This window comes from Ruditapes philippinarum, unplaced genomic scaffold (assembly GCF_026571515.1).
Source record: "Ruditapes philippinarum isolate M1 unplaced genomic scaffold, ASM2657151v2 ctg1057_1_1_1_1, whole genome shotgun sequence".
NCBI lineage: Eukaryota > Metazoa > Mollusca > Bivalvia > Venerida > Veneridae > Ruditapes > Ruditapes philippinarum.
This window is the reverse complement of record NW_026860546.1, coordinates 54621-77768: the sequence shown is the minus strand read 5'-3', so window position 1 is coordinate 77768 and position 23148 is coordinate 54621. Positions and strand designations below refer to the sequence as shown.

The 23148-nt window shown below is 29.1% G+C and overlaps 1 protein-coding gene across 3 annotated transcripts in view; it reads left to right on the top strand.

Annotated features, from left to right (window-relative positions):
• LOC132760542 (universal stress protein in QAH/OAS sulfhydrylase 3'region-like) overlaps positions 1-23148 on the top strand; it is a 73839-nt gene that overhangs the window by 9467 nt on the left and 41224 nt on the right. Inside the window, exons 1-4 of one of the 3 annotated variants that reach the window (XM_060752528.1) lie at positions 3433-3706; positions 8562-8856; positions 10487-10567; positions 11450-11556. The exons of 1 other annotated variant lie outside the window; for it this stretch is intronic. In XM_060752528.1, coding sequence (XP_060608511.1) covers positions 8766-8856; positions 10487-10567; positions 11450-11556 — 279 coding nt within the window. In that variant the 5' untranslated portion in view covers positions 3433-3706; positions 8562-8765. Of the gene's footprint in view, positions 1-3432; positions 3707-8561; positions 8857-10486; positions 10568-11449; positions 11557-23148 lie in introns of those variants that run through there. One more of the 3 variants, XM_060752529.1, reaches the window with a different exon arrangement.

Genomic DNA, 23148 nt, shown 5'->3' with positions numbered 1-23148 from the left:
GGTAGGCCGTTAAATTGATTAATGTCTAGTGTAATTTACCGAACATATTCTTATAAACTATATAATAGATATTTTCATTTTGTATTTTCTTGGGGAAAACGTTATTTAATAGTACAGTGGATATTTAAAGCTAGAAAAGGAGACCCAAGAGAGATAGAAGCGAAAAAAGTATTTTAGGTTTCTGTCTTAAAGCAAATTTTGACACTTTGTCTAATTCAAACGAAGAAGGAGGACGAATGTTTGAATTAATGACCTAGTTAATTAACACTATCATAAATCTAAACTTATCGACAATAGGATGAAAATAGACAAATAGGATTTCTTTTTTTTTCTTGTATTATTTTCTAAATAATGTAATCCGCCAATATTTTCCACGTAGTTTTAAATTATTATTGTTATTATTATATATACTTTCATCAGCTTATTATTATATATGTTTAAGTTTATTGAGTACAAATTTACTTTTAGCAAAATATTAAGGTTTGGGAAGTAAGTGGTTCTGTACAATTTGTTTTTATCAATATTAGAAAAAAGATTATCAAAATTAAACTGTTTAAACGATAAGTGGAATATAGTTATAATGCAGTTTTACATTTTCATTACAAACATTGTAATAGTTACTGTCGACCAGGATGACAGCCTTTGTTTACATAGCAAAGATAAATAACAATGCCAAAATAGGTAAGGCAGACTGAAGTCTAATAAATAAAACGCAACTTAAAATGTCATATTTTCATGTGCATGGCAGGGCGTCCGAGTCAGTGTTGTATTCATAGATTTACATTATCAAATCATGGTTAGGTACAATTACATATGGGTGTTTTTACTTATCGTATTCTTAATTTCAAATAGTTTCAAATGCATGGAATAGAACATTTTTGTACACAGGTTGATATGTACTTGTGTAAAAAAGTTTTAGGAAAACGTCAAACATCAAAGTGCCATATATACTATGGGAAATAATTCATAGATCAGGTCTTAACAGTAAATTTCTGCAAAGCAGTAAAAACTTGCCCCTATAGAGATTTTAAAATGAGGGTGTCCCGAATAAAGGTTTTTGGGAATACATCATCCCTTTTTCCCTTCTAAAATTTTTCACAAGGAAAAGGTTTTTAAAATGCGATGTAAAAGTGCATTATTAGAGATATAAAAAAACAACGAAATATTGTGTGTTATATATTGATCCATATATTCGAATTATGAATATTTCGTATCAAATAATTTGATTTTCAAAATGAAATAAAAAAGAAACCAAAAAAAAAAAGAAAGGAAGGGTAGTAAATGGAATTTAGATGAACAAAATATATTCAAACGAACGACAAAGTAAATATAAAAGGGAGAAAAACAATAATTTAATTGTATCTTATATTGTAACTGGCAGACAAATAAAATCGGTAGTAGTGTTTAGATTTTCTAAATCTTAATCTAATTAAATCATACAACCAGCGTATCAAAAGTTGATCTACATCACTATTACTAAGAGCGTATATTATTCTTTCAATTATCACTTCAAAATAACTAAGTATAACACTCATCGGCGTTAAATTGACTGAGTATTTTTATAGGTCATTTATAATTCATCAAAACGTTATCCTTCAATGATTTTGTAATCATATATAAATCGAACGACAATGATGAATTGTCCCAATTGAGAATTGTAATAATAATAACAACCCTAGAATACTTCATTAGAAAAAATGTCAGACAATGGTGTTATGTCGTTTATTCTAACGCGCAATGCGTATCTAATCGGAGTATGAATGCATTAGATTAAATTAAACTTGAAAACACTTTGTCTGCTCGAAAAATTGTATTAATATATCTTTAAATGATTTCCCTCCCAAGCTTAACTTGAAATGGGTGAGGTTGAACGTCATTTGAAAACAACTACAAAAATGTTCATGCATGAAAATAATCATCAAGCCTGGAAAAAGCAAATTGGAGACTTCACGTTTTTTGTTAATATTAAATAAATGGAAAATTCAATAATGCGAATGCGGTTTAAACTGCTTTACAATCATTCATTGCCAATTATTTGAGAAATATTTACTAGCATCATTGGATACTGAACATAGCATAACTGAGCAAACACATAATGAGATTGTAGAAATCAAAATTGAAAACTTAAACCAGAAAAGATAATTCAAAGTATCCCTTGGTAGTTGAACGGATATACCAGGTCCTGTGAATTCATAATTTAGGCTAACGAAGTGATAAAAATACATCATAATTTTTAGCTTAATAAAGATGTCACTAAATTACTAGATTGTTTTAATTGTGTGGTAATAACTTTATGAACATTGTGTTATTCTCTTTTGTCAGTTGGTTCTCAACCATTCTGAAACGTCATAGATAGCTATGATTTGGTCACGCTGTATGACTGATGAAGTTCATGGATGATAATTGTTGTCTTGTTTCTTTATTGCGAAGATTTCAAGCTAGATAATTAAATGGCAGTGACTCAATGTTGCTGTTTACATGCTATTGGTATACTGTTTTTTCTTATACAACAACCAAAATGTCATTTTAGATTAAATGATTTTGATAATATTTATGTGACTTAGAACCTGGTAACAAAATTGTGAATACTCGCATATAGTGACATAAAAACACTGGGAAACTGAGGAATAGTTCTTATGACTTGCCGTTCAAATTCCACAGGCCAATTTATTTAACAGGCCGGCAATTATTATATTTCAATTTGTATAAGTACAGTAGAAACGAAGAACTGAAAATAGATTCCATATCTATATTGCACAAAATAACACAATTTCATTCAATATGTCATTCACACTCAAACACTCATGTGCATCTTTAAATACTCTTTGAATTTGCTTGAATACATATTCTGCTCTAACTTAATATGAGTATGTAGATATCCAAAGCAGTTCGCTGTCACTGTCCGTAAGAAATGTTACATATACATTGTATCTTAAAATTGAGACAATCATCTAGAACAACCATACTGCTGGAAGAAACTTTGTATAATCATACTTGCAATGTAAATGATGTCTGGTTAGATCAGATCTACTGAGAATACTGGAATATTTTACATGATTATTTTTCCAGATAAAGGCCATTGATTCTGAATTTCGGCGATTTTGTTTAAGTTCTTTTTAAGGTTTATGCATTACATGTATTGACAATGAAATATAACACTTTTAAATGTCTAACAATCGACCATGTATCTATTCGATCACATGCGTGAGTCCAAGTTTTCCATTCCGATCGCTTTCTATGATTACCTTTTCCCTTCGATTTACATCATAGATCATAGTTCTAATTATCTGGCGGCCGACATTTAGTAATGTGATTATAGCAATGTCTAAAGTTTCTACAACCTTTTATCGAAGGTGTAATACGATACGTTCTTAACGTCTATCTTTTGTCATCGAATGACCATGAATCAAATATGCACATTCAAGACAACTCGCTTGGTGATAAATGAGAAATTAGAAAGTAAATGTAATTACGTTAATTAGTAGTATTGATCATAGGTTAATGAAGTATTTTTCTGAATACTTTCTCACTAGAGCTTGTAGCAGCAGTATTGGGTTTTATAAAGAGGGCTATATCTGATGCTGAGTTTCTAGGTAATCATTAAAGTCTGTGATTCTGGACAGACTGGCTGTTCTACAGGAAGATAAATTATTCATGACAACATTGTACAAGGATTTATTTTATGGATGATTATTGCGTATGTTTGGTAGGTACATGTCTACGCTTTTTTTTTGTTAATTAGAAAACTATTTTTTAGTATCTCATTCTTGTGTTTTAAACTATTTTATACTATTTTCACAATGTAAATTTATAAATTTATACTTTGATGCTTTTGCAGTAATGATTGAGAAAGAATTGAATTCACAAACAACACCTTTTTTATTGACTTATCCTTATCGTTACATTTTGATTCTAGAAATTCTGTTCTTGAAAATTTATCTGTAAAAAATTAAATATATATCAATGTTTTTTTTAGTTTGAAATTACTGAAACAATATGCAAAGGTATGTGTACAAATGAAATATGTAAATCTGCAAATGAGTGACTTTTATTTCGTATTAATACTTGTCTACGAAGAATGTCGGATTCATGTACACTATCATCTGTCAGCTTTTATGCTCTTCTGATTTAATGTTTATGATAATATATCATGAGCAACAATTTTATATTTCAAAATATAAAAAGATATTTTGCTGATGTATTATGAAAAATTCAAGGTAAGTATATTCATTTCCTTTAAGTATTTTCATAAACTGTATAATGAACGTTCTTTCCTTATTCAGTGAAACAATTGAATCATCTGGAGTCAATATTAATATATTTGTTTACCAAGTATTTCACACAATGTTACATATATATTTGAGTGAGAAAATTAAAAAAAGATCATGAAACGAAAAACACATTAACAGGGACTATAAATTGTAAAGGCCCAATATGCCCGCCCCAAAGCTTTTCTAATTTTATTTCACAAAACATTTTTATTTTTGGTGTACATTTTATAATTTCCAGAAAGTTACTCATTTGCCATTTTTTTCGAAACATCATTTCCTTCTGTTTGTTTGGCAATTAGTATAGATACAGTGATTTAGTATTTTGTATGGAAGTCAAAAAACACTTTTTTATATTTTGCTAATTTTATGACAAATATTTCACATTTAGCGATACTTTCTTGAGGTAACAAGCATGTACCGTGCTCTTAAACCATATTTTAACATGCGCTAAAACCATATTTTAACATTTATGTTAAAAAACTCACGATTAAAAAAAGTTAAAAAGCTTTCGTTTCTTAAAGATAATGTGCCATTAATGCAAATAATTAAACATAAAGAATACTGTCTTAAAAATATACATGTATATCACAGTATGAAATAACTAAATCAAATCAACATTATAACGATTATCACTAGTTAAAAGAAAAACTGTTTATTTTTAGAAAACCAATTGTAAATTTATACACATCTTTTTGATAAATAGGATTCATGTGGTAATGAACAACATAATTATGTTTGTGATGTTATGTTATGATATATGGGATATATGCGATATTGATTTATCTATAATCAAACATATTAGAGGAATATTCTTGTAGACGGCTGTTCAGGGCTATTATTTATTTATTTATTTTTACTTATTTATTTATTTATTTATAGTCGAATGTAAAAGATGATCACAAAGTTAAGACTTTTAATTTAAAATTAAGAAATTTTTGAAAAAAAAAACACAACCAAAAAACAACAACAAACAAACATAAGCAACAACAACAACAAAAAACGACACATCTGTAAGAAGTCTAATAATAATTGGCAATAATCTTGACATTCTGGTGAAATTATTGATAAATTATGAATAAACTGTCCCACAAAACATATGGATACATTCAGCATCTAAATTCACATAAAACAACAAAACTCTAAAGTGACTGATTCACATAAGTTCTTCAGACATTGAAAGTTCAGATGCTTTCTAGACGATAGCCCTTTGGCTTCATTTTGCACCAATGATTTTATCATCACCATGAATGCCCGTGGTAAAATTGAGTAAAGCTGCAAATAAAGTGCTATTTAATAGATACAGTCTCAAAATGCTCAGTGTCACAGTCTATTCTATTGTACTTATTCATATTCTGTACTAGCTAGGGAGATGTCCAATTCAGATAGAACGTGATGTTATTCAAATTAAGTAAAGCATTTATGTCTGGATGTAATGTATCTTCTATCTAAAATTAGATATGCATTTCCTCATTTATAAGAAAGTGTTAGAACTGCATTTTTCCATTTGCAACGACGCATTAAAATCAAAAAGTAACATTTAATAAAAGCTAAGGACATACATCTATTGCAAAATTTTGCTATGCGATTTCGACTTTATTTTCGGAATTATTGAAAATTGCGGGGCTTTTATTATAACCTTTTTATTCTTTTTTGATGATACATTTTTCTAATTTTATTAGATTTTTATTATTTTATCATTATTTTATTATCATTATCAATAAAATGCTTTCTTTTCATGCTAACATTATATTCCGCCTTTATTTTTGTTCTTTTGTTGAAAACTTATTAACTTATTAAAAGAATAGTACTACTTATCTATTTGGACAAATGACTGACCACAGATATATTATATATAAAACAAGAACTGTCGGAGGACAGTATTGGCTCGACTATTAAAATGTTGTCACAAGGGTGATTTATTGAGTATAATAATGCTAGTTACCTATGAATACATAAAATTGACTGAAAAGGTACACAGGCTTGTTATAAAGATGTTTTATCAAGTAAATCACTGCTTTATTATTATGAATGCATAAAAATGTCCCCAAAAAGGCACAAACTCTTCAGTAGTCATGCAGATAACAGCTTACAAGCAAAATTTTACTATGAATTTTTAAGTTGAAAAAGGGGAGAAAAATCAGCCTAAATGCAAGATAGAATTATTATGGATCTTGGTCAGTGACCTAAATGCAAGATAGAATTATTATGGATCTTGGTCAGTGACCTACAATTGTGATTCTAAATGCATATGTGAAGTTTTAAATAAATATCTTTAATAGTTATTGAGATATGTAATACTTGCATGTAAACATTAACCAATAGACTAAGTAGAAAAGGGGAGATGAATCAGCCTAAATGCGAGTAGAGTTATGGAACTTGGTCAGTGACATACAATTATGACTCTCCAATTATGACCCTAAGCATGTGTGTAAAGTTTCAAGTAAATATCTTTGAAGAACTTTAACCTAAATTTCTAAGTTATAATGGGGCATAATTCTGTAAATATTATAGGCAAAGTTTTATTCAACTTGTCAATATGATGAACATTGTTACTATAAATAAGTATTGTAAGTTTCAATTGAATATCTCAAGCAATAATTGAGATATTTGAATTTACAAAAACTTAAACCAAAATTTCTAAGTTAAAAAGGGGCATAATTCTGTCAATATTGTAGGCAGTGATATCCAACTTGTCAATCTGATGTATATTGTTACTATAAATAAGTATTGTAAGTTTCAATTGAATATCTAAAGCAGTAAATTAGAATTTTGAATTTACAAAAAACTTTAACCAAAATTTCTAAGTTAAAAAGGGGCATAATTCTGTCAATATTGTAGGCAGAGTTATCCAACTTGTCAATCTGATGTATATTGTTACTATAAATTAGTATTGTAAGTTTCATTTGATTATCTCAAGCAATAATTGAGATATTTGAATTTACAAAAAACTTTAACCAACGCAGACGCCGACGCTGACGCCGACGCCGACGCCGGGGCGACTAGAATAGCTCTCATTCTTCGCTTCGAATAGTCGAGCTAAAAACGCTAGTATATTTGGACAAATGACTGACAACAGATATATTATATATAAAAACGCAAGTAAGTGTTGTCAACACAACATTGATAAAAACAATGCGTTTTAAAACATCAACAAAATTAATTCTATAGCACCACATGTAACCATCTCATATAAATCATAACTATAATATGATTTTGCAACGAAGGCAATGAAGATCTGTTTTTCTCTCATCTTCACAATTAGCAATAAATTGTGTGTTCACCTCGTTATTCTTGGTTATGGCATTATGTTTAAATTATTACAAGAAAACAACCAGCTGCTTTTGATAGATTATTTGTTCATTGATTGCCGCAATGCACATCTGTGATTATTTGGTAATTTGATAATGTCTCTAAAACCATGAACGCAGAATGAAATTATTCTTAATCTTGCAACGATATATACACACTTCGCTATTTCTTCTGTGCAGCAAATCGACGCCTATACTTAATTAGTCATCTTATTTTTTAATCTTTAAAGTTCCATGTTCCAAGTTATTTGCTATTTAAACAAATCTTATTTTCCATTTCATTCATGAAAAGCATTATTTAAGGCCATCATAAATGTGTTATTTTAAAAATATTGATGTAATGATCGTGATCAGTTAATTCAGTAATTCCTTAATTGGTGGTGGAAACAAGGTGACTACTGATAATTGTTATAGAAATGTATTGGAATGTATTAAACAGTTATTGGAAAGTCAAATGGAATTTGAGTTGGTAATGATAAGAAAATGACATCTTTTTAAAAAAATATTTTTTCGCTTGATTCCAGTACTTTATGCTTTCGCCGATAAACAAACTTATAACATCAGTCAACACAAGTGCAGAAAACATAATTATTGATACGCGCCATCCTGTTCGTGCAAATGCTTTTCGTGATACAATCAGTTTTAATTAGTTTATAAACAGCTCAGAATATTTAAAATACACTACAGGAAAACTAAAATTAGTTAGATTTGTTAATCTTGTACAAAATGGTGCATATAGATAAAAGGTAGTTTCAACGCTTTGCAATGTTAGTAAACGTTTCATAGGTATCCGAGTTAAAAAGATTTTTCGTTATACTTGACTTGACTTGTAATTGAAATACTAAAAAGAGGGGCATATAAAATATTTAAACTTGAACCTACCTTAAAAATGTTCATAAAAATATCAGACAATATTGTAAAAATGTAACTATTTTTAATAACATTCATTCAATAACACATGTATTAACCTTCTTCCTTTCAGTGACTGTCCATTGCAGCATCCTCGAGGAATTCAACAAGCGTGGATCTATCTATACTTTCAATAGATATACCCAAACAGACATTATTACAAAGAGTGTCTTTATAGTTTTGAATCATGTAATTAACAAAAGAAGAAATCATGGATTACCCGAAGGGATTTTAGTGTTTATATCTATATAAATTAGGAGATACTATTTGGTTTTTAATGTGGCGTGTAAACTACGCAACAATGTCGGTACATAGAACAATTGTCATTGCTATAGACGACAGTTTCCATTCGGAATTCGCTTTCGATTGTAAGTTATTATTTGTTTTCTTGAAATCACACGAAAAAAATGCGAAAAAACAAAAAAGTTGTTTACATTGAAGAGAAAAAAAATGAAATTGATGCTCGGGGAAAAAAGATGTTCTTTATCACATTTACATGCAAGATATTGTTAGTAAAATCATATATGTTTGCTTGAAACAAAAAAAAAACTCAAAACGTGATGTTGAAGATGTAATTATTCCTGTGTACCGTATAATTACTAGCATAATATGAGTTATAATTTCCCTTATAAATCTCTGCTTTATGGTATTTAGGTGCCATTTCTGGCAATAAATGTCATGTTTTTGTTTCTTAAAGTCGTAAGCTTCTTACAAATCGTTATCTTATTCAAGAGATCTTGAGAAATGTATTCTGAAATTTGATAGAATGAAACAAACAGGATTTGAAATTCTATTCAAATGTAAGCCGTTATAAAGAAATGCATCAAAGCATTACCTATAATTTAAAGATCCTGTATGTTGTAATTAAGGTTGTTACCACACTTAAGTGAAATTTTATAACTATGCTTATAAAACAATTTTCAAACATCGAAGAATATGTAAAATATGTACGCAATTATTTGTGAACATTATACATGTATGTGATCATTAAAATACGAGTATATGCATTCATTTCTTATTGAAAAAAATGACTTAGACTTTATAGAAAAGAAATTTCTAATTACCTCCCTTTATTTACATGAAATGTTTAATTCGGTAATATCTTTATAAATAATGCTTTTTTGAACTTACAGTATTGATAAATCTTCATTTAAGCATCATATTTATGATATAAAACTATAAAAAATTGTGTAACAGGATCTTATAAAGAAAGAAAGAACCCAACGCCGTTATATATCGAAGTTTGTACACTTATAAAGTTCGGGCAATTTTCAACTTTAATAACGAGCAGTTAATCTATCTAACGCTGTGAATATTATGTTTTAAATTATCAACAGGGAAACATACATGTTACTTATTTCATAATAACGCATTATACTGGAAAAAAGAGAACGGACGGTAAAATTATCATTTTGATTTGAAAAAAAAATTCTTTCAATCAAAATCTACATTGTTTAAATCAATTTTTGGATGTATTTTTGTGTCAATTCGATCTTTAGTTGATGAACTGGTTTGTAAGACTTATTGTTAGCCATGCCCGAATAAAATATATTATAGATACATATGTATAATAACATTGAAGGTAAACACAGGTCATATCTGCAGTATAAAAGACATGTATTTTTTAAAAGTTTACTCGCTAATAAACAATGACAATATTAGAATAAATTTTAATTATCATATCATATATGCTGTAACAGGTTTTTACCTGTTGATACTGTTTGTTATTTAAGAAAAACAGTACATTTTAAAAAATAGATGCAAAATGATTTTAAAAATCTACCTGTCTTCTGTTCCTGGAAATTATATTAGTCATCTTTCTAATCGAATTAACCAGCAAGAACAGTTGTAACTTAAAAGCCAAGGACAAAAATAAATCACTTTTGTGCCAAATTAACAGCGACAAATTACAATCATTTGTTGTTCTTTTAATACATATAAATATAGTGTTGGTTTCTTTGTTTTATGATAACATTTATTATTTTGCTATAATTGCAGTTTATGTGGAAAATGTACATAAAAATGGAGACCGGCTAATTCTTGTTCATGTACCTGAGTATAGCAACGTATTATCAACATGTAAGTATACGTTAATTATTCATGTTTCCTTGTTACATGTATATCTCTGTTCTTCATTTAGATTTGGATTAATATAAGATATACATTAAAAGTTTACAATGAAATAGATTATAATGAAATGACATTTTTACATAACTTTTAAGTCATTCTTAACTAAGATGAATATTTTAAACTTCATTTTAGTTATATTTAGATATTGTCTATCTCTAAATATGATTTAATTTTTGTTTAACACACACTCCATAGTTGGACCAGGTAAATATACATATTTATTAATTAAATTTCTGGATAAATCATTGTATATGTTTTGCATGATATAATTCTTTAATTTGTTGTTGTCTTTATATCACGATTCTCAATATTGCAGACCGTCGCTTTATATGAGCAAATGCAGTGATCTGGTAAATTGGAATAACAAAAAAGCGCTTTTCTACTAGAATCTTAATAAACTGTCAATTTTCTTTTGAATTCAAACAATGTTCTATTTCAACTTAACAATTGGCTGTTATTAAATACTCACATTTGTTGTTAAATAAGTGGTTTTCATGTTATTTTAGTAAATAACAAGGAGATATTTATGTTTAACGGAATAAATTATACTTTTATGTAACGTTTTGTTTTCAAATGAAATTTTCTTCTCTATTCCAACTTTGTTTTCAAACTTGTATTGTTGACTTCAAGACTTTTATTGTGTGTATGGTGATAAAATATTCAATATGTTACTCGTAAAATATTCAATCTGTATAACAATACATTTTAGATTTGCTAAATTAGGCGTCAGTTAGATAGATTAATGTCTCTAACAAGAAAGTATTTGTATACAATTGTAGCACTTGTTTATTGGTAAAGACATCTATTTCTTGTTGTTCTTTTCTTCTTCAGCGTCGCTGTTGACTGATCCGAATATAGTGTCTGAACTTTTAAAAGATAACGAGGAAAGGGTTCGTGACCTTGTTGAGAAATATTCTATGAAAATGAAGGAATGTCACGTAAGGCACAGTTTGTCATTCTTAACACAGCGTCTAAATACTCAAATGTACATTGATTTCTAAAGAAGAAAATCAAACAAACACAAAAATTGTAAATTTGCAATTTTTAAGGAAAAAATTAAATTTTGAAAAAAGAAAAGGACGATGCAATTTAAAGGTAATAAAGACAGTTCTCGTACATACGTTTGTTCCTTAGAAAACATTAATGAGACTTTTTGATGATAGTTTTGACCTTTATGTTTCAGATATCAGAAACCTTTTCAAAAGTTAGTCAGTTTCTAAAGAAATTAAAAAGATGACGATTATATTTTATCAAGATAAAGATGTATGAATAAATGGATATTTCCACAATCTAAGTCAATTATTGGCAGTTTTTGTTCACATCTTAAGGAAAAATATTAACATCTCGAGAAAAAACATTTTTTGGAGGGGTACTTACGTTTGCCTAAATGAAAAAACCTCTCTTTTTTTAAAGTTAAGGGGGTCATGTAAAGAAACAAGGGGTGGAAAAACCGGGGGGAAAAAAAAGGGGGGAAAATTTGTAAAAGGCAACAAAAAAAAGGGGGGTGAAAATCAAGTTGAAAAGGGAAAAAGGGGGGAAGGGGTTTTTAATCAGAAAAAACTTTTCCCCGGAAGGGGTGGGAGTTAAATTTGCTTACCATAGGGCAGACGCCCCTTTTTTTTTAGTGGGGCCAAATAAACCTCTTTTAAAAAAAAACGAGTGATCATTATTAAATAAAAAGGTGGCTCTTTTAAATATGAATATCCTTTTAAAAAACTGATAGCTATACTGACACGGTTTTAAAATAAAAATTCGTTTTTTAAAGGGATATAAAACCCCAACTGAAGGGGTAAAAATGGTTGGGGTCTGTTCATCCTGAAATTTCCCAACAAAAAAAATTTTAAATTTTTCCCCATTTGTGTGTAAAAAATTCATTTAAAATTCTGAAATGATAGGGTGCAAAACGGGAAAAATTAAATTTAAAAAAAGTTTTGGGGAGAAAGGTGTAAAATTCCCTTAAAAATAACAAAATGGATTGATAATCCCTTTAGAATAAAGGGCAAGTAAAAAGACATATTTTTTGAAAGAAAAGACAAAATTTATGCCTTTTTTAACTGCCCACCGTGAAAAGACCAAATTTCATTTTTTTTAAATTTTTTTTAAATTTTCAAAATTTTTAACATTATAAATTTTTGAAATCATGGGGCTTTCAGGGGTTTAGCTTTTTTCAGATTTTTTGTTATTAAATAAAAAAATAAATTTTTCAAAAGGGTTGAGGTTGATTAAAAAGCCGTTTTAAATTTAAAAATGAACCCAAAACCTTAAATTTTGTGAGTTATATTTTTTAATTCAAAAGAAGATTTTCAATATTAAGATGATTGTTTTATAAATATATATTTAAATGCAGTTTAGTAAAATTGCACATTTCATAAGGTGGGAACTTTCTTGTTAACATCGTTATAGTAAAGCTACGTAATTTATTTGTAAACATAAAAATATCTTGACCCTGAATTTAAATTGTTAAGTCTGATTTTAGAACGTTATATGAGGATTACAGTTCAAAAACGGAAATATACACTTTCGTAAAATGAATTCTGAGTAAAAATGGATTAACGTTAGTAGAGCTTTTATTGAAAAGAACGGTTACAGTATATGTCTGCTTTTAGAATAAGTAACTTAAGTGTCTTTTATATAAACGAAAATGTAGACTCTTCGAATAAGATAACTAGATGTCAATTACAGTGAAAGTTAAGTTATGTAATACGGTTTATTGAAAGTGTGTTTCTATAAAGGAGGATGTTTTGTTCCACTACTTTATTGCTGAAAAAATTATTTATAAGTACTAAATTCTTGTATTTAAAAATAAGTAAAATAATTTGACGGAACAAGTTTTCAAAAGTGCATAAAACTTAATCAAAAGATAAAATTTTTTGATATATCGTATGTTTTATTTATCATCAAGAGAATAAACCAAGTAGTACATGCTGTTTAAATATTTATATTCTAATTGTTGATCAAATATAGTTTCAATGCAAATTGTTCCTAATAACGTCCAGAGCTAACAAAGCAATACAAATATATTCAAAGAGCATCAGATATTCAAGAATGCAAGACAATAAATGAGAGATAGGGGGTCAAAGGAATGAATGGTTGCGACAGTATCAGTGTATCAACACTCGGCTCCTAAAGGTAAGGAAATCGAATGATTTGACGATTTAAATTTGAAAAATATAAAAAACCCTCTCGATTTTGGGAAAATTTCCAAAAAAAAAAAAACAAAATTTTCAGTTTTGGGAAAAAGGCACTTGGGGGTTGGCGTTTTTAAATATAATTACATTGTAAAAGTAAAAATTTTTCTTTTTACCTGGGGAAAAAAATCCCCTTTTTATGGCATTTTAGTGCCCGTTCCTAACCCGGGGAAATTGTAATGTTTTTCCCTTTTTACTAACTAAAAAACTAGCGCTTAACTTCTGTCTTTAAGGGGGGGAATATATAAATAAAAATGTATGAACAAATAAAACAAAAATTTAACTTTATTAAAAAATTAGATATTTTAAATTGACAAAAATTCTTTTAAAAAATTTAACTTTTCCTTTTAACAATAGACAAAATTAAGGGTTATCTGAGACGTCATATTTTACTGGGACAAATTAAAAGAAATCATATTAAACAACTATATCGTTTTGTTAGAAGGCTATTTGCTAGTTGAATAATATATGATAAAAGCAGCAAGTGAACAAACGAAAATGAAGAAAACAAAACAACCACAGAAAAGCAAAAAATTAAAATGAATGTCATTTATTATAAAATTCAATGCAATATTTTCTATATTTAACAGGATAAAAGAATGTCTCTAAAATAAATATAGCCTGTTGATATATTTATATGTTCCTATTTTATAGTCTCATTATCTTGACTTTCCATCAAGTTCTTTGGCTATTGAAAAACGTTACATATAAGCTAAGTATTTACTATGTTAGATCTTGTTATTGGCCTAGAATACATGTACATAGTGATTTACTTTATGATATTAAAACTGAAGCACCGTTGGCAATTGATACGAAAAATTGGGTCTGATCTTTCTAAAATAATAATGTAATACTTCGTGATGTTGAAAAGGAAATCCCCGCAAAAATAAAGAATTGTCATTTAATGCATCGTAAGAATATGTTACAGTTGTCTTTTATGTTCTTAATACGTAAGACCTTCGGATAAACTTAAAACACTATAAAAGATGGAGCAAAGATCAGATGCGATATTAAAATGCATCTTGTGCTTGATATTTACGAAGCTGGCAATACTATTGACCTTTAAGTCAGATGTTATGATGTTGTACTTTTGTATGAAAAAGTTTTACACTGTCCTACATATTTTTGCAGCACACATACTATTAACTTATTTTCTACAAATAGTATCTGTATTTCTAATATTTCGTAGACTTTTTGATTCCCTTCTATCAATATTTAGCTCTTGATAGGCCGTTAAATTGATTAATGTCTAGTGTAATTTACCGTACATATTCTTATAATCTATAAACAGATATTTTCATTTTGTATTTTCTTGGGGAAAAACGTTATTTAAAAGTACAGTCGATATTAAAAGCTAGTAAAGGAGACAAAAGAGAGTCAGAAAGGGAAAAGTATTTTCGGTTTCGGATCTATAGCAAATTGTGACACTTCACCTTATTCAAAGAAGGAAAGTATTGAATAATATCAAGTGAGATGAAGTTTATTTCCACACCTTTGCATTTTGCTGAATGTCTCAATTAATGGCCAAGTTAATTACGATTATCATTAATTCAAACTAGTCGGCAATAGGATGAAGATATGCAAATATGATTTATTTATTTTCTGGTGTTATTTTCTAAATTAAGTGATCAGCTGATATTTTCATCGTTGTTTTAAATTATTATTGTTATTATTATATATACTTTCATCAACTTCTTATATAAGTTTAAGTATATTGCATACAAAATAATATTAAGATTTGGAAAATATTACTATCAGAAAAAGATGATAAAAATGAATCTGTTAAAAGGTTAATTTGAATTAAGTTATAATGCGGTTAGATATTTTTATTATATACATTGTAATAGTTAGTAAGTCGTTTAAAAACAATGAGAAAGTAGATAAATAAATAAATGAGTCAAAAAGACTAACACTTCATTAAACTTGGCATTCTCAGTTAGTTGAGCATCACGTTTAAAAAAATATATTGATGCACAAATAAGTTAAAGTAGTTGTTTTTTTTTAACTTTCTAAGAAGATGTATTTCTTTGCAGTGCTGCAAAGCACACCGACTGTGCATGAAACACAATCAATTTAGATATTTTTGTTTTATTTCCTTTTATCGCGTTAAAATGATTTAACATCAGTATCTTCAATGAAATTTAAATACCTATTCCGTCAAGTGCCGTATGAAATGACCAGAGTCTAGTGCTTCATCTTGGTTATTTTTGGTTTCAATGCGATGAACATCTGTGTCCAAATTTTCCTGCTGGGAAGGTTGTGTTTGACTTATTGATTGATATTGATTAGCTGCATTTTTTTACTTTACCTTGTTGATATTTTAAATAATGTTATTGTTTTCAAACTACTGTCTTCCACAGAAAAACTTTAAAATGCTATAATTGTATTTTAGATATTATAATATTAAAACGTATTATGCATTATATACGATCTTTGATTCACAAAGAGTATTAATATATATCCTTATTATGCTGTTCAATGACCCATTAATAATACTAAATGGAAGAAATGAGCTGACATCCGAGAGAAATCTTCTGAAACAGCAGGTCGATATCATGATCTTAACGATTCAGTTTTATTCTATAATTTCAGGAAATTAAAACTGCAAAGTTTCTCAGAGGTCATGATGCTAATCTATCATTGTCATTTTGATCATATTAAAAACTGACCATGTGTGATTGTATGGTCGCCTTCCGTTTATTATTGTCAAGCAATTTAAAATGATTTATTTTACTATATAAAGTGTATAAATTTTGGTAAAAACACGATTTTGTAACAATTTTAACCGTTTTCTTTGCATCATAAGAGGATCAAAGCTCCTATCTAAGAAACATGACCTCGTGGCATGGTCGTTTTTTTAACCGGCGATTTGTTCTTTCTGTATAAAAATTGTATAATTTTACGGAAAAAGCATCATTATCTTGAGCCATCCGTTCACACACTTTTTGTCTGATTCAGTTAAAGATTCGATTTTGTATCATTTGGATGGTCTTTTTTGCACTATAATGGGACCAAAGCCCTTATCAAGATATTATTTCCGGGACATTTCCGCGTGGCCTTTATAATTGTGGTTAAATGGTGTATGACAAAAATGGATGTAGAGCATATCGAAATCATGCACAGTTAGCCATTGTAAAATGAACGATACATAAAAAAGATCCTGCAGAATGAATTAGTTCGCAGCGATATAAGGAATAAAACGCAAGGACAATTACATAAATAGACCCGCGTAAAATGGTCGCTTTTTTGACAGGCGATAAGATCTTTCTGTATATAAATTGTATAATTTTCGACAAAAGCACCAACTCAAGCCAACCGTTCAAACACCATTTTGCTAATTCCGTTGCAAATTCAAATTTGTATCAATTTCGATCGTCTTCTTTGCACCATAAGAGTACCAAAGCCCGAATCCAAAAACATGTCCATGAGATTTTCGCGTGGCATGGTCGTTTCTTGAATCGTCGATTAGTTCTTTCTGTATACAAACTTTTGTAAAAGCACCATTATTTCGAGCCAACAGTTCACTTTTTGTCGAATTTCATTGCGGATTCGATTTTGTATCAATTTGATGGGTCTTCTTTGAACAGGAGATCTTTTCAAAGTAATATGTCCCGGAGATTTCCGCGTGGCATTGCCTTTCTATGGACCGGCGTTTTCTTCTTTCCGTAAATGGCATAATTTTCGAAAAAAACAACATTTTCTCGAGCCAACAGTTCAAACACCATTTGACTGATTCCGTTGCAAATTCGATGTTGTATCAATTAAAGCGTCTTCTTTGCACCTAAAGATGACCAAAACCCTTCTCCAAGAAATATTTCCGGTAATTTCCGCGTGACACTGTTGTTGTTTGGACCGACTATTTGTTCTTTCTGTATATAACACTGTATTATATTTTGGAAAAAGCACCATTTTCTCGAGACAAGAGTTCAAACACCATTTCTCTGATTCCTTAAAAAATTCGATTTTGTATCAATTTGGTGGGTCTTTTTAGCACAAAAGAGGACCAAAGCCCTAATCCAAAAAATATGTCCGTGAGGTTTCCGCGTGGCATGTTCGTGTTTTGAACACCATTAGTCGTGAGCAAACCGGTCAAACATCATTTGGCTGTTTCTGTTGCAAATTCGATTTTAAATCAATTAAGATCGTCTACTACGCACCATCAGAGTACCAAAGCCCTAATGAAAAAAAGGAAAAGATGTCCATAAGGATTTTGCATGGTCGTTTTCTGAACCGGTGATTTGTTCTTTCTGTTTAAAAAGTGTCGTAAAAAGCACAATGTTCTCGAGCCAACCGTTCAGACACCATTTGTCGGATTGCATTGCAGATTCGATTTTGTATCAAATTCGTGAGTCTTTTTTGAACCATAAGAGGACCGAAGACCTTTGCCAAGTAATAATTTACTCCTGGCATGGTCATATTTTTTTTGGACCGGCGATTTTATTCTTTTTGTATATAAATTGCATAAATTTTTGAAAAAAGCTCCATTTTCTCGAGCCAACCGTTGAAACACTAGTTGTCTGATTCCGTTGCAGATTCGCCTTTGTACCAATTTTGAGCGCCTACTTTGCACAATAAAAGGACCAAATCCTTAATCCAAGGAACATGTCTGGGAAACGTCCTCGTAGCATTGTTCTTTTTTCTGTCTATAAATTGTATCAATTTTAGGAAAAAAAACACCAGTTTCTCGAGCAAATCGTTCAAACACAATTTCTCTGATTCTGTTGCAGATTGTACAAAAGAGGACCAAAGCCCTACTCCAAAAAATATGTCCGTGAGGTTTCCGCGCTGCATGGTCTTTCTTTGAACAGTCGATTTATTCTTTATGTATATAAATGTTCAAAAAAGCACCATTTTCTCGAGCAAACCGTTCAAACAGTTTTGTCTGATTCCGTTGCAGATTCGATTTTATATCAAATTGATGAGTCTTCTTTGCACCATCAGAGGCCCAAAGCCCTTCCTTATCCAAGAAATATGTCTGTGAGATTTCCGCGTGGCATGGTCGTTTTATGAATCTGTGATTTGTTCCTTCTGTAAATAAATTTTAAATAGTACCATTTTCTCGAGCCAACTGTTTAAACACCAATTTCAATTACTTTGCACTATAAAAGGCCCAGACCCCTTATCAAAAATATGTCCGTGTGATTTCCGCGTGGCATGGTCGTTCTATTAACCGATAATTTGTTCTTTCTGTATATAATTGTTCGAAAAAATAATTATAGAGATCAATAAATTCAAGTGCAAGGATTAGATTTAGCACACCTTAGAAACTAAAAGGTCATTTTGATCATCATAGATTATCCTGAAAAAAAGCAAGATCAACTTAAAATTGGGAAAGTTACATAAGTCATTGGATTTTTCTAAAATATTTTTAGAGTATTTGTACATGATCTGCAAATAAAGGCATTTTAGGTTTTGAGCGGAAGTAGACAGTTCCTTCCCGGTCCTTTTGATGCCAGAATTAGCTCACACAATAAAAATACCCATCATTCCTTAAAGTATGACCCTCCTTATAGTGTCGTATATTATCTAACTGGCTGAAAATATCTTGTCCTAAGATATGGTTGAAACACCTCCCTTTACCAGAAATGTATAAGGACTATCATATCATCAGACATCTGTAAAAATATGCTTGTTGATCACATGAAAAATTTTAACATGTAACTTGATGCATATTCAAATATTTAAACATTGAAAAAATGACATTAAAACAAATAGGTGAAGTTATATATATATGAGTGATCGAGAATCTTGTCGTTTATACACGCTTTATAAGATTGATATTTTTCTCTGTGCAGAGACATAAATCTCCGTCTTTATGTTACCTAGGTGCCATTTATGGCAATAAATGCCATGTTTTATTTTGTTTGCATAATGTATAATTCAAAATGAGGAAGGAAACTGTAGCAAAATCTGTTTCTCGTTAACTTAAGCTCGAAAGTACACGAAGGAATGGGCATATATTGCTTTGTTATGTCACATGACATGCTTATTTGCTTGTTTACTACACTATTTCCAAATACTTAGCAAGACGTAAAAACAGAAATTGAAAGTACATACATACATGTGTGCACTGATTTTGTCTTGAAAAATGATTTGAATGTTATATTATCCTATAATCAATATCTTGCTTGAATTTCATCTTTTCATTCTATGTAAATGTTAAGTTGCAAAGTTTATTGATGGTGTCTTTAAAATTGCAGTAAGAAATGTTACAAAAAGATCCTGTATGTTGTAATTGAGGTTGTATACCACACTTAAGTTAAATATATATATGTATATAATTATGCTTATAAAAAAATTTTCAAACATCGAAGAATATGTAAAATATGTACTGCAAATATTTGTACATATTATATGTAATCATTAAAATATATGCATTAATTTCTTATTGAAACATTTGACTAAGACATTATAGAAAATATTTTTTTTAATACCCCCCCCCCCTTTATTTACATGAAATGTAAAATTCTGTAATATCTTTATAAATAATGATTTTTAGAACTTAATCTTAATTTGAGCATCATATGTATGATATAAAACCATAAATAATTTGTGTTACAGGATCTTTGAACTATGTGTTTATTTGTTTTCTTTCATTTTTGAATTGCTTACTAATTGATTTACTTTAAAAACTTTTCATAATCTATAAAATCTATCTTACTACATTCTTGTATTTAAAATTTGTTATATAATTTGATAAAAAGAATTTTCGAATGTTCACGAAGTGTGGTACACTATTACAATGTATACAAGTGTTGATGAACTATATAATTAGTGTTTTTTATAATTATTTACATAGCTCTTGTAATTAAACTTACTTTAAGTATCATCAATAGAACTAGGCCAGTAACATATGCTGTCTAAATATTTCTAGATTGTTAATCAAAATATCTAGTTTCAATTCAAATTGTTCCTTTCTATTTGCTAAAAAAAGCAATACAAATATTATCAAACTAAACCCTATATTTAAAAGTGTGAGAATTTAAAGGAAATGCCAAGTTCGGAGAAAATATCGATAATATTTATTAAGTGCTAATATATTAGAAGTTTTAACATTTTTAATGTTAGTTTTGAACTGGCGATACAAGATCTTGATCTCTGAGGAGCCAAACAAATACTCAAAACGTCTGACGCTGTTGGCTGAAGACTCATGAATAGCAATCGAAATATATTTGCAATTACGTTGACGTAATGTTTATCAAACGTAGTCTCAAGTATACATTTAGAGCTTCATATTTCAAAACAGCACAAATGATTTGTTTTAACAAACTACGCAGAAAAAATATTAAAACGAAAAATTAGATAAACTGTTAGAATGAAGATGACACTATTTCTTATATGCATACTTTGGTTTCTTCTCCTAAAAAAGTGTAAAAGCCAATAAATTTAGCTAAAGAAAAAGATAACTTATGAAACTTACAATATTGCAACGGACAATGCATTTGTTAATACCAACAATACTTAGGAACTATGACATTCAAGTATTGATTTAGTACAGTAAAGCACGTAAAGAACTTCATGCGACCAACATGTGTACTTGTGTCTGATATTTATTCTTATATCTATATTTGTATTGACAAACTTAGGCTGACTTTTTCTTATTTATAAGCTAACTTCGGCTTGACATAAGTTTTGTATAACAGGGAACAAAAGAAAGAAAAAAAACATTAAACAGTTAAAGATGTTTTGTGTTAGCGTGTACTAAATAATTACAAACACTGTAAGAGTAATAATTTCCTCTTAGTTGAGACATAAATCTCCGATTTTATGGCATGTTGGTGCCATCCCTAGCAAATAATTGTTTGCCTATGTTTACGTAATGGTTCACTACACTAGTTTCTTTAATGTTAGGTAAATGGAATGTTCATTAATTGAATATGTAGATATGAAACAATTAAAACCTGTGTAAGTATTGCACGGTTATAAGAAATTTATTTGATCTTTTTTCACTGAGACAAATTGAGATTGTTCCTTTCACGCCATTTTATGCTTTGACAGGTACAGAGACCATTTGAAGTTACTTAATTTTTTTTTAAGAATTAACGCTAAGCCATAATAATAGGAAAATGTGTGATAATAGCAACAAGAAAAAAAATAATAAAACAAATAGATATTAACAACAAGTTAATAAATATAAATTCAAATAGAAGTCTATAAATAATTTGCTCGGTCAATGAAATTAAATTATTTTGACTATATCTACTTGATGAAATATTCCAATAACTTTTCTCTTTACCGACTTATTTATGAACAAAAAAAAACTATTGTATCGGAAGAAAATATGAGCAAGTATTCACTATGATAAGAACTTGTAATCGGATTTTGGCACGTAGTGATATACTTACACTGCATGGTTATATATTGTGGTATTGTTGCTGATTAAATCAGATCTAATTGCAACAAAACAAAAATGAATAACTCCGTTATATTGAAAAAAATAGTTCATACAATAAAGAATTGTCATTGAAAGCACAGTATGAAAATTTTTATTTACGTGTAAAAATTTTGCAATAACATATTTCAATGTTAATGCGTTATTTAAAACGATTGTCAAGTGTTCCAAATGTTTGCCTCTGAAAATGACATGATAAAGATAATTCATATAACTCTTTATCTTTTGTATTTTAAATACGTAAGGCTTTATGGGGTATGCTTACATTGTATCTTTATAAACAATAACTAAAATTGTAGAAGAACTGATCGAACACGATATTTTATTCCATCTTAGTCGCCTTTATGATATTGACCTGTTAGTCAAATGTCATGATCTACATACTGCCAATGCACAACATTTATATGATAAAGGTTTACACTTAATATGTCCTGTTTGATTGTCGCACAACACATACGTACGACAAACTAATTTACAGAAAGCATTTGTATTCTAATATTTCGCAGACTTATTGTTTTCGTTTCTCTTAGTAGGCAATTAAATTGATTAATGTCTAGTGTAATTTACCAAACATATTCTTATAAACTATAAATATATATTTTCATTTTCTATTTTCTTAAGGAAAACGTTATTTAATAGTACAGTGGATATTAAAAGCTAATGAAGGAGACCCAAGAGAATCAGAAGTGGAAAAAGTATTTTCGGTTACTGTTTTACATCAAATTTTGACACTTGAGCTAATTCAAACGAAAAGGAAAGTATCAAGTAATTTCAGTCGAATTGGAATTTTATTTACCCCTGACACTTCGCAAATGCGTGATTGAATGGCTTAGATGATCAAGAGTATCATAACTTTAAAGAAATCGACAATAGGATGATGTCCCAATAGGCAAAACTGATATCTTTTTTACAGATATTGCTTACTACATTAAGTTAGCAGCCTATATATT